This window comes from Podarcis erhardii (assembly GCF_964252035.2).
Source record: "Podarcis erhardii genome assembly, chromosome: 5".
Lineage (NCBI taxonomy): Eukaryota > Metazoa > Chordata > Lepidosauria > Squamata > Lacertidae > Podarcis > Podarcis erhardii.
Window position 1 is genome coordinate 58,546,815 of NC_138509.1, and position 17,137 is coordinate 58,563,951.

A 17,137-nucleotide genomic window follows, 5' to 3' on the forward strand; every position below is an offset into this window, starting at 1 on the left:
GAAATCATATTGTGCAATTCCTCTAGCTTCCGACATTTCAACAAGCAACACCCACACATTTCCAAGCATATCTTTGCAACGTTAATGCTTCTTTTTAAATAAAAAAACTCTGTGTACATGTTCATCACATATGATTATTAATATGTGTAACTTATGTTGCATATACTGAAGTGTGTGCATTTGGCGCATGTAGCTGTGTACATAGGATTTATGTGCAGTGTATGTGAAGGATGTTCTTAAAGTGAGAAGTTGATATGGTCCTTAGAGGCTATACAGCGTCTATATTAGATGTTTGTCATCAGTAGGATCTTAGTGAAGGTGGAAGTGATGCTGATTATGCGAATCTCTTCGAAGAATTCGAAGACACTCATGGAGTTAATGTAACTCATGTCCTGCTCTGTGGCCGAATGAATTAATTTACACAATTCCTGATAAATATCTATCCTGTTTTCACACACTCATTTATATGAAATCTTACCACTCGCTAAGGTCACATTCCTACATGTTTGTATAATATATGTATTACATATATACATTTTGGTGTGAAGTTCTTCATTTTGAATGATCGCTACGGAAGTAACAAAGGCAGTTTATCTCTTGATTAACAGAGCCAAAAGTTGCAAAATTGCTTTACCCAAAGGAGCCAATATATCTACATACTAAATTTGCAAGAACAGTGAAGTCAGACTTCAACTGTAAAACTATTAGATTTAAAAGATAGGCCCACTCTCATGTCAGGATTGTGTGTGTATCTGGGGCTGTGAGCACCCTTGCAAAGCACTGTCTTTAGTCACACTTGTATTCTGCTTTTGTTCCAAGGAACTCAGGATGACATACATGGGGGAATTATCCCAAACAACACTGTAAATGAGGTTAGGTTGTGAGTGAGCTTTATGACAGTGGAACCCATGTCTTTGGTCCAAAGCCAACCTGTGTCCACTACACTATGTTGGCAAGGCTGTCTCCCCCCATGTAATCAGTTGTTTTGATAATTACTGTATTTTTCCGTTTATAAGATGCCCCCATGTATAAGATGCCCCCTACTTTTGGAGACCCCCTATTTAGAAAATGGATACATGCACTATCTGTGTATAAGATGCCCCCAGATTTTTAACCTTATTTTAAAGTAAAAAAAACCTAGTCTTATACACGGAAAAGTACAGTACCTATGTCTGCTGGATTAGAATGTTGATTCCCTTGTATCCTATTTGCTAATACTGAAGTAAAATCTGAGACCCCACCTTCTCATACATATCTTGTAGTGTACTTGCTGCTCCTAAGCAGCAAAGGAGAGTGGGAGTTGGCGCCAGCTGCAGGTGTTCTGTAGCTTTGTTGTTTTACCTCTTTCTCAGGTGTAGCATCTTTATTTGTATGAAGTTGTGACTGGTACCCCACTATATACATACTGTAAATCTCTTTTTGAAGCATACAACACAAACTTTGTAATAGTTTCTTACTGAGAATAACTAGAGTTTGACTACATATCCTGTCTAGATGCTTTGTTGTGCAGTAGTCATTGGAACATGTTTTGCAATTTCCCTTTAGATTAAAAGTTAGCAAGAGTATGCTTGGTCAGCTGGAGATAAATCCATCTGCTGAAGGGAAAGCTTGCCACATTGACTGACTCCTCATCCCCCTAGCAAGCCTATGGTATCTCTCAATGCACCCTGACGCACTGCCGCCATCTATTAATGAGTGAAGTCTTGGCCTTTGGTTTGGTGAGTGGGTTGGACTGCCTGTGGAGTTGTTACCAGGTGGATTGTATTAAATTGCCTGAAGTGCTGGGGAAGAACCACATGGCCTGTGTGGAGAATGCTTCACATACACTCTACCCACTCAGTGCCACAGCTTTTCCTAACTTCATATATATGCAGTGATGGAGACCGAGCTGCTAGTAGATGATGAGAAACAGGGTCTTGGGGTTGTGATGGAGAGCTTTGGGACCATCCAGTGTACAGCAGCTGTGAAAAAGGCAAATTCCGTGTTGGAGATCAGCAGGAAAGAGACAAAAATTAAAACCCCTTGTGATCTCGACGTGTCTGTACAAATCTTTGGTGCAGCCATAGAGCTGGAACAACTCTATGAGGACAAGTTTGAACGTTAGGTTCTGTTTAGTTTAGAAAAAAGGTGAGTTAGTGGGGGATGATAGAAGTGCATAATGTTATGCATGGTGTGAAAATTTTCCCTCTCATCATACTAGTACGAATTGTAGTCTTGGTGGCTAAACATTACTTCCAGGATCAGAGGTGGCATGGCTTTGAATCCCAGTTGCTGAGAAATAACAATGAGAATGGGAATTGCTCTCATGTCCTGCTTTTGGCCTTCCCACCGGCACCTGGTTGGCCACCTTGGGAAACACTGTGGTAGCCTAGAAATACAATTGATGTGGTCCAGCAGTGTTCTTATTTTCATGGTCTTCAGAAAATATATGAAAGGAAAGAACCTTTTCTACCTGTTTGCATGTTAGTTCTTTGAATGTGAGTGTGTAAGTGTATCAAAAATTTGTGAGTTTATTCCACTTGATACAGAAGACTGAGTAATCTGAGGCAAGTGAGAAGCAAGAATAGTAGCACAAAGCTCTTACTGCAACTTTGTAAGAGTAATATTATAGCAGATTACTAGTTTGAGTCATATACCTAAAGGTGTTCTGTATTCTGTACAGTTTGAAAGAACCAGTGATAAGTCCATTAATTTCTTGCAGCTGCCTTTGCCATCTACTCCACATCACTGAGAACACATTATGACACAACACGTTCTGAGAAGCAAACCTAGGCTCATATTCCCTGGCTTTGCTAGCATTCCAATCCTCACTTTTCTGGAAAGGAAACAGGCTGGCTGGCTCACATGCAGTCTCTCATGTGAAACCCAGGCAAAAACAGTGTTTCTTGACAGACATTTGAGACTTCTTGTATGAAGTTTGGAAGGAAAGGACTAAGCTGCTTTGTTTCTGCTCTTCAGTGGCTAGGGAACACTCCAGGAGCAGTAGAAGCGGTTCTAGGACTCAGAGGGCTTTCTGTCTAGTCTCTAAAGGGCTGTAATAGAGCATTTTATTCTGTGCCACAAATCCTATTTCCATTGTGAACTTGTGTAGGTACTCAATCTCCCTCTTTTTATAGTGTTTGCTCATTACAGGTGACTAGACAAATGGCTATGTAAAGCCAGGGTATGCAATAAGAGATAACTGGCTAAGTAAAGCAATTGAGAGATATTTTAGGGTTTATGAGTCTTCAGTGTGATGAATTGGACTCAAAAGACCAGGGCCAGCCTAGATTCTGTGCTGAACTGTGTTAAGCTCTGAAGATGATAATGCAACACATTACACAAGGAAAAGCTAAAGGAACTGTGTTTGTTTTAGCCTACATGATGCAGTGTGTGTGTGTGCATGTGTACATCAAAATTTTCCAAAAGATTTAATTATCAAAGAAGGGAAGCAGGTCATTAAACCATTAGCCTAAAATACAAGGTTAGTTAATAGGGGGAATGTCCAGTTTTCATATTCTAGGTGCATATATGCACCTGCACACTCACCCCCCCACCCCACAGTGAATTTTATTTATTACCAAATTTAACTATGCAAATTGTTTTAAGTTGTTTTTCAAAAACCAAGATCCATTTAGTTTGAAATAAGAATGCTTAATGGGCTACCTTTGAAGGTGACCCAGAAACTACTACTAATCCAGAATGTGGCAGCTAGATTGGTGACTGGGAGCGGCCGCCAAGACCATATAACACCGGTCCTGAAAGACCTACATTGGCTCCTAGGACATTTCTGAGCACAATTCAAAGTGTTGGTGCTGACCTTTAAAGCCCTAAATGGCCTTGGCCCAGTATACCTGAAGGAGCATCTCCACCCCCATCGTTCTGCCCAGACACTGAGGTCCAGTGTGAGAAGCAAAGCCAAGGGCCAAGGGCCTCACTGCGAGAAGCAAAGCTACAGGGAACCAGGCAGAGGGGCTTCTGGTGCCCGCCCTGTGGAACACCCTCCCATCAGATGTCAAAGAGATAAACAACTACCTGACATTTAGAAGACATCTGAAGGCAGCCCTGTTTAGGGAAGTTTTTAATGTGTGACATTTTAATGTATTTTTAATCTTTGTTGGAAGCTGCCCAGAGTGGCTGAGTACAAATAAGAAATTGTTATTATTATTACATCCAAAGTGCAAGAAAATGTGTGTATATGCATGCATCAAGATACAGTTTCCTTTCAAGCAACTCTTACAATAATCAATCAGTAGTCCTTCTGTAGTAAATAATAGCTAATTTGTTGTAGAGGAAACTTTTAGAAAATCCAGGTACCCTTACTCATTTTTGTAGAATGAAAACATCAGCAAGCCTGTTTTTCATTGTAAATGGCCTTCTCTTATTGCCAAGTCTTCATACGTAAAATCAGTTGTGAAATGTTGTGAAAAATATCAAATTTGAAACATCCTGAGTCTCTTACAATTCCTGAGCTCTTATGCTTGTCACTGTTGTACGACTGCTTCTCTTCAGCAGCTGTAAATGATCAAACATGCATGTGAATGATGAAGGTATGAATACAGGAATTTAGCAGACAGCCATGTTAATTCTTTTCCTTTGAAATATAGAGAAAACATAATCTGTCAAATAGGGAAGGAAGGAAAATATCATTGGAGAAAGGAATGTTCTCTCCTATATCCTAAGAGTGATTGAGACAAATCCTAGTAAAAACTAGCCAGGATCTCATTTTTCAAGATCTTTTTCAGGGTATTTGTTGCCGATACAAGCGCATGCTTTTTATGGACTCTTAAGTGATTGAAAGTAACAGGCAGGTCATAGCCCTTCATTTCTGTGTTGCTTCTTGCTGCATGTTGTTTGCTGCTGCATTATGCCAAGTCCTTTAAAATAATTTTTGAATATATTCATTCTTGCCTTATTTGGCATTTTTGGTGACAAGTATTACATATAAGCTCTTCTGCTGTTGCTATGCAACTGTTAAATCTAATATTTAATATTAATAAAAATCAAGTGGCATTACCATTGGTGAGAACAGTGAACAAGGTAGGATTCTATACTGTCCAGGCTGTGTAACCCACTTGGCAGACATTGTGAATTTTCTATTGCATTCATAGCAAACTCCATGGGACATGAATCATTGGTAATTACTATTACAGATATTGTAAGAGGTATGGGTGTGTTTTTTAAAGCATTCAGCCTTGCACAGAACTAAACAGACTGTAATCTTAAGTAGTAACATTTAGATACTAACTACACATTACATGCTTTTGTATCCAAGCTTTTTGTCTACCCCACCCAGTTTTTCCAGTTTATATTCTTGAGAAATTAAAAACCTAGCAAAAGCTGCTAATTTCATGTATACATTTTGGAGGGGAGGGGAGTGCATGGATTTAGAAGAAAAACAAACATAAAGTGATTTAGGAATATCTAATTTTGGATGGTCTGATGCAGCATACCAACTAAAGCTTCTGATAGCAATGGTACAGAAAGAGATGTAGGAAAACAATAGATATCCCAGATAACGGATAAAATAACATCAGCAGAATACACTATCCATTTATCCTGTTAACATTACAATTATGGGGAAGGGAATGGTTTTAAAAAATATCCCTGGGTATATTTCAGCTTATCCCATTTTTATATTGCCTGCTATTCTATCAGGAAAAGAATCAGCAATATGAAGATAGAGAGGTTAAGGACCTATACAGGTTAGGAGACTAATATACCTGAACAAACAAAAAACCAGGATAGCCATTTAAATAACAATTGTAAAATATAAAGTAGCTGACTACAAATTAGTTTTACCTCTGACATTAAAGTAAGCGCAGATGCAATCAGACTTGTAATAGAATATGAACAACTACTAAGCATATAGGGATGGTTTCATATATAGAAGAATAGTAAAATAATCTACGACACAACAGAAGGTATAGTGGCTATAGGGAGAAAAGACATGGGGGATCAACTACAAGGAGAACAATGGGAATCTATGGACTAAAAGACCCTTTAAATCTGTGTCAACAAAGATTAGAATGCAGTCAAAATCACAGATGATATTTAACACCATTAGAAATACGCCACATATACAGTTTGCCAAGCCCTCAGTGTTACAGAGGATGCCTAGAAGTGGCAATGTTCTAACACATGTGATGGAAAAAACAATTTCTGGCATTTTTTTCTGTGTGTAAAAATATTAGGGCAATGCATAGATGTACGCCCAAACTACCAGGTGATTTGAAGGGCAGAACAAAACTATGCCATACAAAGAAATGTTACTGTTTATCTCACCAGCAAGTTGTAGATCATTGTGAGAAACTGGAAGACATAAGTAAATCTTGATAGAACAATGGTATTGCAAGCTTTGGAAAGCAGGCTATTGGCAAAGCTAACAAAACCATTGATTGAGGCAGGAAAATAAACAAAAATGATTTTATTGAATAGTGGAAGTATTTTATAATTTAGAGTAACATAGGATGTCACCATGGAATAATGAACAGGAACAAAATTACATGCGTGTATAAGTAGAACTTAATAATATTTGGCCTGCTTTGCATATAATGTAAAGCAATGCTTTGTTTAGCCTAGGTATGGTTTGTTGACATGGATGGCGCTGTGGTCTAAACCACTGAGCCTAGGGCTTGCTGATTGGAAGGTCGGCAATTCAAATCCCTGCGATGGGTGAACGCTCATTGCTTGGCCCCAGCTCCTCCCAACCTAGTAGTTCGAAAGCACGTCAAAGTGCAAGTAGATAAATAGGTACTGTTCCGGCGGGAAGGTAAATGGCATTTCCATGCACTGCTCTGGTTTCGCCAGAAGCGGCTTAGTCATTGCTAGCCACATGACCAGGAAAAACTGTCTGCGGACAAGTGTCGGCTCCCTCGGCCAGTAAAGTGAGATGAGCGCCACAACCCCAGAGTTGTTCGCGACTGGACTTAACTGTCAGGGATCCTTTATCTTTACCTTTATGGTTTGCTGAACTTGCAGACCCAACCCAAGAGACTAACCATGGTTTCTTTTTGGGCTATGCTTTCATATTATGTCCATACTCTATAGCCTCACTTAACAATGCTTTGTTTTGCCACCCCACCCCACCTCACTCACCAAGTTACAAAGGCATGAGGCAAGAGCAGGTGGAGAAACAGGCCATGACTTGTTTGTTTATTGAGTTACAAATATTTATATAACATCTACATGTTACATGCATATGTGCAAGAGTGCCCCAACACTTTTTTCTTTAAAAATAAATAAATAGTTGCCATTTGCAGGAAGGGACGTCTCTCTGCTTGCCATTTCTGCATTTCACAGATTCTTCTCTGGCTTTTATTTTTTATAATAATAAAGCAAACGGTTCTCTGTTGCAAACATGTGCATAATATACAGATAATCTTTTAGAATTTTAACTTTTTCTTAGTAATGATGTTTCCCCAGACTTGACTGTGACATATTTTTGTCAGTTTTGCTTTGTAACTTTTAAAAGTTAGCAGAGTAACTGTAAGATAATGATGTCCAGCTGCATCCATTGTATTTTGGCTTATTGTGTGCTCATTGCATTACACACATGTATATTTATTACACTTCTCCCTTCTTTTCTCTGTATTTTTGTCTCTTCTGTGTTTGTGCTTCACCCTGATAGATTTGTTGTTAGCTGATCAACATTGATCAAGAGATGCTTCTGTTAGCAGTGTGTTTTAAGTTTTACATCTGATAGCTAATGACTGTAACACATCCAAATTTGCAATATGGTTCTTGTGTATACTTTATAAATGAAAGTACAACCACTGCGTTGCGAAGCTTGTTGGAGAGAGAGAGAGAGAGTCATGCATCTCTAAAGCAAAATTGCCCTATATTGCACTCTATTGTGACTCCAAAAATAGCTGTTGCATTGCTTTTTTTCAAGGCTTTCTTGAAAAAAATTCATTTTCTTTCTTGACTTCAAATATTGTAGTAAAAGTAGAAATTACACAAGTACAGTACTGTTAAGTATATGTGGAAATTGTACTACAAAATCCCAAAAATGTGTCTTATTTTTCAGAGCAAACTCTGGCAGAATTAACAAATGTCTCCTAAAATGTCCCTGGTTTATTTTCTAGAATGTGCCCCTTTCCTTATGGTATGGGTAACGGGTAGCTAGTTTGGCTATCTCTTTAGCTGCAAGCCATGTTTTAGATTAACACTAAATTTACATTTACAAATAGTGGCAATAATTGGGTGGTGGTGGTAGAATCTTTTAGAACACAAACAGACTGCACTCTTTAAAAAGGCATAGAAAATCTTCTCTGTAATAAACAAGCTCATACACAATGCATGCACACTGTGTTTTGCTGTTTCCTTTGCACCTTAGTGGCTTTCCTTTTTCTAAGAAATACTAAGGCTTGAAGTTCAAAATCTTTGCTTTAAAATGTGATCAATAAGATGAGGCAAAAATACATATTTTTTATAACCTAAAAAGAGTGGTAGATTTTTGTGGAAAAATTAATTCAATTGATACACAAACATTTCCATTTTTTCTACTATATACTTCTTAATTATTAATATAGTTATTTAGTGTAACTCTTAAAGATAATATACATAAAGGCTCATTTCTCCTCCCCCAATTTATTTGTCATGATTGACCAGGAGGCCTTGAGTTCATTGCATAAAAGCATCCAAGGAACAGATGAATAAAGAACCATTTTCAATATTCTGACAGTAACATATATTATAGAGAAAGCTAACTATTCTTTCTTTGCTTTTAGGATTTGAAAGTATTCTAGAAGGGCTGTTTGGACCTGAATTATTAAAAGATCTGAGTTTGTTTAAAGGTATTACATCTACCCCCCCTTTTTTTGCCTTGATCTGCATTTCTAATGACAAAATCAACCTCTGCTCTGCCTCTAGAAAATGTATGTTACCTTGGTGATTTGTGCTTTTTCCCTCCCCCCAGGCAATGCTCACAGTTAGTTTCATATTGGCTAAAATTACTAATGAGCATGCCTTCATCTCTGTATAACTGGCAGTGGTTTTGGTGTTGCTTAGGAAAATCAGCTTTGTGTGTAGGCAAATATTATACTTTTGTAACATTGTGGAATTAAAAGCATGACAGAATTCAAATTTGTGTTTTCTGAATTTCACCAAGTGTCTTCTAAATCATGTAGTGAATTGGGAATGAGCTTTAGCCATAAGCAAGTTGTGGTCTTTATAGATATGAAGTAACGGCTTCTTCTTCTTCACAGACTTTGAGCCTGAAGGTGTCTCTGATTGGTCTTTTGATGAAAATTGTCTTTTCTGCTGTTTGAGACGAGAGAAAGTGAAGGTAACAAAGCAAATATGCTCAGTCTTTTTTTTAAAAAGGATTTGGGTTTTTATCTGGCTTTAGTTTGGCAAAAATAGTAATGGGTAGAGGAACCTACATTTGCTTCCTTAAAGTAAAAGGACATCGAACAAAGGAAAAAGAAAATTGGGCAGTGGAGGTCTTTTCCTTTTACTCATTTCCTATTTAGAGGAATCTGTATTGTGAAGGGGTGCTTAAATTCTATGTTGTATGTGAAGGCAAATGGTACTCAATTCCTTCAGTGGTTGCCAACTGTGAGGTTCAGTCTATAGGAGCTGCCTAGCATGTCACTTTGTCTGTGATTGCAATATAGAGTCATTTTTCCTATGTGCACTCTGTGGAGATCTGTTGCTTCACTGCAATGAAGTTGTGCCATAAGAACAACAGAAAGCTATATCTGCCAGAATCTAACTTCATTACTTGGTTGTGGTTCTTGTATACGTATCTAGCATGTGGGTAGAGTTCAGTCTGATGGCAGCTGTTTCATTCTCTGCACACATTAATCCACAATTACCAATAGATATTATTAGCTTTGCACCTTCTTTTCTTGGCATAGTGGACTGTGTACTACATTCACAAGCTTTTCTACTAATCTTTAAATAAGCTATGCACCTTTGTCAGTAAACTCAGGAGATACTGCAGTTACTTGCGGAGTCCAATGTCTAGAGGAGCGACAAGTGCCTTGCTGTTTTTGGAAGTATCTGCACACTGTACACACCACCACTGTCCTTTTTTGTATCATTATTAAAGTGGGGAGAAGAAAGTATTTTGTAATCTAGGCAGATCAGAATGTGGACTGCTTGGAAAGCAGATGTTAGTGACCCTAATTTTAAGTGTAGGAACAGCACTATGCTTATGGCACTTCTCACCTCACTGCAAGTTCCTAATGCAATCAAGTACCTAATTCGTTCTTGTTTCCATTCTGAATCCACATATGGCTATTATAGCATTAGGCAGGCACTTAAGCTGATGCATGTAGGGTCCAAAGTGTGGGGATTGTGGTGCCCTCAGACACCTCCTTGGTGCCTGCCAAGACCCGCTGCCCTGCCTAATATTTAATTTTTAAAAAACTGATAATTGTTTTGTTTGGGGAAAAGTTGCCTGCTTTTTCTTTGGCCTGCATTTTGTTTGTTTTGGTGTGTGTGTGTCTCTGTGACCATGTAGGTGTCTTTGGCCTGTTTTTGGAGGGTCCTGGGCATTGCCTGTTCTTCTGTGAAATGGTCCTGGGGCTCATAAAGTTTGGAGACCCCTGATTTATGTCCTTATGCAGCAAATATTAATCTGTTTTCAGGAAGATGGATATGAATTTGCTGTGTCCCTGTGGGTGGCGCTGTGGTGTAAACCGCAAAGCCTAGGGCTTGCCGATCAGAAGGGCAGCGGCTCGAATCCCTGCGATGGGGTGAGCTCCCGTTTCTCGGTCCCTGCTCCTGCCAACGTAGCAGTTCGAAAGCACGTGCAAGTAGATAGATAGGTACCGCTCTGGTGGGAAGGTAAATGGCGTTTCCATGTGCTGCTCTGGTTTGCCAGAAGCGGCTTAGTCATCGTGGCCACATGACCCGGAAGCTGTACGCTGGCTCCCTCGGCCAGTAAAGCAAGATGAGCGCTGTAAGCCCAGAGTCATCCGCGACTGCACCTAATGGTCAGGGGTCCCTTTACCTTTACCTTTACTCAGTCATGCTGAAGGTATTGAACATTTGGTCTTTTAGCTCAGTTCTAAAGTTGCAGATTGTTTTTGTCCTGTGAAAAATGAATGCTAGATAAAATAAATTTAAGCTGGGTTGATATGTTACATGGCTAGTGTTACTATGCAGTTGCCATCCTAAGTTATGATTGCAATTTTCTTTTGAGCTTTGTTAAATGTATTTTCTCTCAGGTGATGGAGAGACAATTCAACAAGGCACTTATAGACAAAAGCTCTGACAAGCATAACTTTAGGACAACATCCAATATATTCATCTGCTTGCAGAATAGGATTTCTGATTTCTTTTCTCCCCCTACTGCCTCTGTATTTGCTCTGGAGAGTGTCTCAAACCCCTCTGAAAAAGATTGGGGGTTTATAAGAGGTTGCAAGGGGAGGAGAGAAAGGAGAAGCCCTCTTGTGTGAGCACTGCATTGGATATCACTGTTAGATAATAAGACATTTGAGGAAAATCTGGAGGGATGAATGTCCTGATAAGAAAGGTGTTTTTCCCCAGAATATACATAAAAGAGTTTTAAAAATAGAAATATATTTGGTAGGAGCTCTATAATTAGTTTTGTATTTTAGATGAGCACAGAACACTTATTTTAAGGTAAACTGTCAGTGTAAATGTAACATTAAATATAATATGACTTTTGTTTTTTGTTTTTTAAAAGAAAACTTTTCCAACCTGCTTTATCCCATTTTTCGGCAAGGTTCTAGAGTGTGTGGTGGCACCTCAGTTTGAGTGGAGGAGATTGATTAGATCTGCCTTGCTGGAATGGGACTTGGAGGCACTCTTTAACAGTGGGTCCCTTCCTGGAGGGGCAGCAAAAACAGAAGGTGATGCTGGGGGACTTCGGTTTGATGTCTTGGCTGTTGACCTGCAGGGTTCCTCAGGGTTCTATACTGTTATTTAACATTTACATGAAACTGCTGGGAGAGGTTTCTAGAGTTTGGGGGCTCGGTGTCACTAGTATGCTGATGACACCCAGCTCTATTTCTCCTTTCCACCTAAATCCAAGAAAGCTGTCTTGGTTCTAAAATGGTGCCTGTCATCAGTAATGGACTGGGTGACAGTGAACAAATTGAAACTGAATCCAGACAAGACAGTAGTGGTCATTCGGAAGGCGGAACAGGGAACAGCGATTCAGGCTGTGCTGAATGGGGGTAACACTTCCTTGAAGACACAGGTTTGCAGTTTCGGTGTGCTCTTGAACTTAGCCCTGGGCCTGGATGCCCAGGTCTCTGTAGGGGCAAGAAGTGCATTTGCACAGTTAAAGATTGTGTGCCAACTGTACCCCTTGATCACTGGCCACAGTGATATACTCCTTAGTTACATCCCATTTGGATGCCTGTAACACACACTACACTTTGCAAACTTCAACTGGCTCAAAGAGCTGCAGCCAGATTGGGGCCCAGGGTTGGTTATAGGAAGCATATGTCTCCCTTACTATAACAGCTCCGCTGGCTACCAGTCTGTTTCCAGGCACAATTCAAAGTGCTGGTTACAACCTATAGCCCTACAGGGCCTAGGTCCAAGCTATCTGAAAGACTGTATTCCCTCAGATGAACCTTCCTGGGTTCATATGAGAACTTCAGAGGAGGCTCTTCTCTCAGTTCTGCCACCCTCACAGGCGCACTTGGTAGGGAAGCCTTCTCAGTGGCTGCTCCCAGAGTTTGGAATTCCCTCCTTAGAGAAGCTACATTGGCTCGCTCCTTGTTGTATTTCTGCCTGCAGGTGAAGAGTTCCTTGCTTCAACATGTTTTTGTGAACTGACTGTTTTAATGAAAGAGCTGGTGCTGTGTTGTAATTATTGATACGATTTTAACAGATTCTATATATGTATATAGTTTTAATTCTACTGATGTTTCATTTTTTTAAATGATTGTTATGTTTTTAGCAGTTCTTACTTTTATCTGTAAGCTGCCTTGAGTTCCGTCAGAGAAAAAGGCAGGGGATAAATCAATAAATACTAACATCAAGGTATCATTTTTTCTCTTTGTCAGATACAAAATATCAAAACTCTCAAAAATTTCTATTTGGCCTTAATTCCTTTTTATTATCTATATTCATTTTATATATTTTATGGGGAAACTTTGTTTTTTTTATTGGAATTTTATTTACAACATAACACAACCCCCCCACCCCCACCTCACAGTGAACATAACATACAACAATACAAACAACCAAATAAAAGACTTCCTTTATCTCGTATCTGGCCTCCTTATTTATTCTTATAAACTGTGTCCTTTATGAATAATTATTAAGATTTTTATAATTATAACTTACATATCCACAACGTCTCCTGCAGACATTCATCAAAACAAGCCCAGGTATGTATTTTAGGGCACTGTTTTGTGAAGTATTCTCTGCATTTCCCCCCATGCTTTTTGAAACTTGTCTAGTGTGATCTCTAATTGCCTCTGTTAATCTAGCCAGTTCAATATACTCTAACAGTTTATCTTGCCATTCCTTTTTTGTTGGCACAGTTTCTTTTTCCCAGTTTTCAGCAATTAGGATCCTGCTCCTGTGGCATCAAGGAATATTTTCTGATCATCTCTTGCTATGTCTGTGTCCGTTATCCCTAGTAGAAAAGCTTCTGTATTTTTCATAAAGTTATACTTAAACATTTTGTTAAGCTCATCATACACTGTGTATGTTGATTTTTTCACAGGTCCACCAAACATGTATAAGTGTCCCCTCTGTTTTACCACACCTCCAGCACAGATTTGTTTTTGTCTTATACATTTTAGCTATTTTGGTAGGTGTTAAGAAACTTTGATGGCATGCATGTACTTCTTGTCTGTACTCCATGTCCCTTTGTACAGTTATGCCTGAGTCCACTGAGGGAAGTAGATCAGTCCCATGTCATGTTTAAGAAGCTGAATAGGGATCTGTGTGGAGTGCTCATTTTGATCTACAAGTGTCCAAGCTTAGCAGAAGTTTCCTTATTGCATATGTGGAACCATTTTTGTACTCTTTCCTTCTCTTAGACAAGAGGCAATGATGATGCCTGTTTCACAGAGATTCTGTCATAGATCAGTGATAGGGTGTTAAGATTGTAACCAAAGTGTCTGCATTGCAGATGGCTATGCTGTGCGATAATGGTGTTGCTTTGCATTGCTTTTATCATTTTTATTTATAGAAATATTTATATACTGCCAACTCATAAAATATCAAGATGATGTACAACAGTATATACAATAAAACATAACATGCCATGAAAACAAAAAACCCCCAATAGTAATCATTAAAATGACTGGCTAATCAGGAAAGTTTAAATAACTTCATAAACCTGTCAGCATAAAAAGCTCTTCATGAGACACCCGAAAGTCAGTAGCAAGGATGCCTCCTGTTTCTTTGGTGGAAGAATATTCTACAGCATGGGCCTGGCAACACTAAATTCCCTCTGGTTGAAGCCAGTTGGACCTCTGTAACTCAGAGAACAACTAATTGCTCCTCTGGATTATCTTAATGATTGAGTTTGGATATAAGCGCTCTGGTGGTCCTTAAGGTATCCTGGACTCGAGTTGTTCAGGGCTTTATATATTACCACAAGAGCCTGGAACCTGGTCCCAGTAGCAAATGGACAGCCAGTGCAGATAGTTTAGCAGAGTTCGTACATGCCATTGGCAGTTTGCCTGCATCAGCAGTCTAGCCAGTTGGTCATCCATGCCTTGCAGAATAGCATATTAGGTGTAGATTCTGTGTATTACACTTGAGACTCTAGGATATTTAGGCTGTTCCTGGGAGTATATGGGTATGGTTTGCATAAGCTCATTCTTAGATGATGCTGGTGCCACTGATAATGTTTTTGTACAAGTGCAATATGCTGAATAGATTTCTTGCTGGCAACAGTTTCAGATGGTAAATGATAGAGGTAGCAGAAAGGCAGTTTATTTGAGACAGTGGGGTGAGCGCCTAGCTCTGTGAGAGCAACATCCCAACCTCAACTCCTGATCTTTGTCTTGTTGGCCCTGTTCCACTAATCACTATCTTTGTCCACTAACTCCTTATCTTTGTCTTGTTGGCCCTGTTCCACTAATCATACAAGTGGACCACAAAATTTGGGTGCAATATTTTGTTTGTTCATGACAAGTTTCCAAGTGCAGTTATTGGTGTCCTCAACTGTGAAGTCCCACAGAGGATGGGGAAACTAGTTGGAGTGGTTGACAGTTCAATGACCATTGTGGATGGAATGAGTCAGTGAATGCTCATATCCCCAGGTCATCTTTCGCTTTGTGTTCATTTCCCATCTTCCCCTGTATTTTCACTGTTGGCCATTCATTCTGTATTTTATGAGCCTAAGATTTTAAGGTGTTTTAATGATTTAACTGTACGCCACCTTAGGTTTTTTTAAATGAGTTGGTGGATTATAAATAAAAATAATTATTTGGCTACATTCTATAAATTGGCACTTCTAGGTAAGGCTGGAATGAGGGGCTGCCAGATCATCATGACTGATGAGGAGTGACTACTCATTGGGAAGATGTTAAACTCCATTCTGGTGGCTATTACAGCAAGGCAGTTAGTGCCTCAGTTATCCCTTTGTGGGCACTGTTGCATACATATGATATGTGTGAAGTCCGTGGTGGTGCGCAGGAGAAGTGTTCCTGCGCTTGAACCACCTCCAATAGTGTCAAGTAAATGGATTAACTGCTTCAGCTCTCTCAGTTCTTCTGGTGGTTTCAAGTAGTATGCAAAGGATTACTTCTTCTCCAGGCTATCTTAGCTGTTTGTGTGGTACCAAGTAGGGAAGCATCCTTGCTTAGGTTATGTAGTACCAGCACCTTTTTTCCTAGAAGAAAAGCACTGCTTAAAAATGTGGCACTTAATGTAACAACTTCATGGTGAGTACTGGCACCTTTTTTCTAGAAGAAAACATTGGTTGGTGGCAACTCTTGTTAGCTTTCAGCACTAGTTGAAGACCTACTTAACCACCTGGGCTTTGGGTTGAATCTGTGTCACTGCACTTTCTAAATAGCTATTGAACTATGTGTGTTTTATTGTTCATTGATTGCTTGATTTTTAATTCATTTTATTGTGTTATACTCTGGTTTCAGATTATTTTATAAAGAAAAATAGGTACCAAATCATTCATATATATATATATATATATATATATATATATATATATATGCTTTCGTAGATTTTCACGGGTACAGGAATGCAGGTTTTGGTGTCCTCGGGTGTCTTCCCGTGTAAAAGTTGGGGTGTCTAGGCGACGTTTCGACGAGGTCTCACTCGTCATCTTCAGGCTGGTGCTTTCGGCTTCTTGTTACTGGAACAGAGCTGGATCTCAGTGTTTGAGTTCCTATAAATACTGTAGAGGGGGTGTGGTGTATAGCCTCCAATGTTCTGGGCAGAGAGGAAGTTCCCAGGCTAGTGTGCCTTTTCTTCTTTTGTTCCTTAATTACTTGAGAGATATCTTGAGTGATTTCTTGAGTGATATCCTGAGTACCACTTAGGTGGGTCATTAGGTGTGGATTAGTTGTTAAAGTCTTTGTGTCTTGACCTCTTGAACTTTGTGAAGAGTTTTCCTGAGAAGATGGCTGTACTGTACTTTGTTGTGCTCTGGCTTGGCTTCGTGTATAGGGGCGAGCTGTGGTTTTGTGGCTTGTGTCAGCCAGGTCTGTGTAGGGATTGCAGGGGGGTGCAGCATCCGGAGGTGCCACCATGGATTGGCTACTGGATGGTGTCTGTAATTCATCTGTGGAGAGGGTCTGGGTTTGGGTCTGGTGTGGTTGATTGGTGTTGGCGTTCTGTGTGCCTCTGGATCTGGTGTCAGTTTTTGTGGGGAGGGCTAATTTCCAGATGTCTGGCAAGCGGGATGTGTCGTCACGCTTGTTCATGTTGTGAGGGTGTTTCTCTATCTCGATGGCTTCCATGATTATTCTCTTGTGGTGATGTTCCGTGTTAAAGAGCAATTTGGAATCTGCCCCTATACACGAAGCCAAGCCAGAGCACAACAAAGTACAGTACAGCCATCTTCTCAGGAAAACTCTTCACAAAGTTCAAGAGGTCAAGACACAAAGACTTTAACAACTAATCCACACCTAATGACCCACCTAAGTGGTACTCAGGATATCACTCAAGAAATCACTCAAGATATCTCTCAAGTAATTAAGGAACAAAAGAAGAAAAGGCACACTAGCCTGGGAACTTCCTC

The 17,137-nt window shown here is 39.6% G+C and overlaps 1 protein-coding gene across 1 annotated transcript in view; it reads left to right on the forward strand.

The window, feature by feature from the left end:
• Window positions 1–17,137, forward strand: part of LCOR (ligand dependent nuclear receptor corepressor) — a 56,793-nt gene that overhangs the window by 14,585 nt on the left and 25,071 nt on the right. Inside the window, exons 2-3 of the mRNA XM_081863869.1 lie at window positions 8,712–8,777; window positions 9,189–9,268. Coding sequence (XP_081719995.1) covers window positions 8,712–8,777; window positions 9,189–9,268 — 146 coding nt within the window. The remainder of the gene's footprint in view (window positions 1–8,711; window positions 8,778–9,188; window positions 9,269–17,137) is intronic.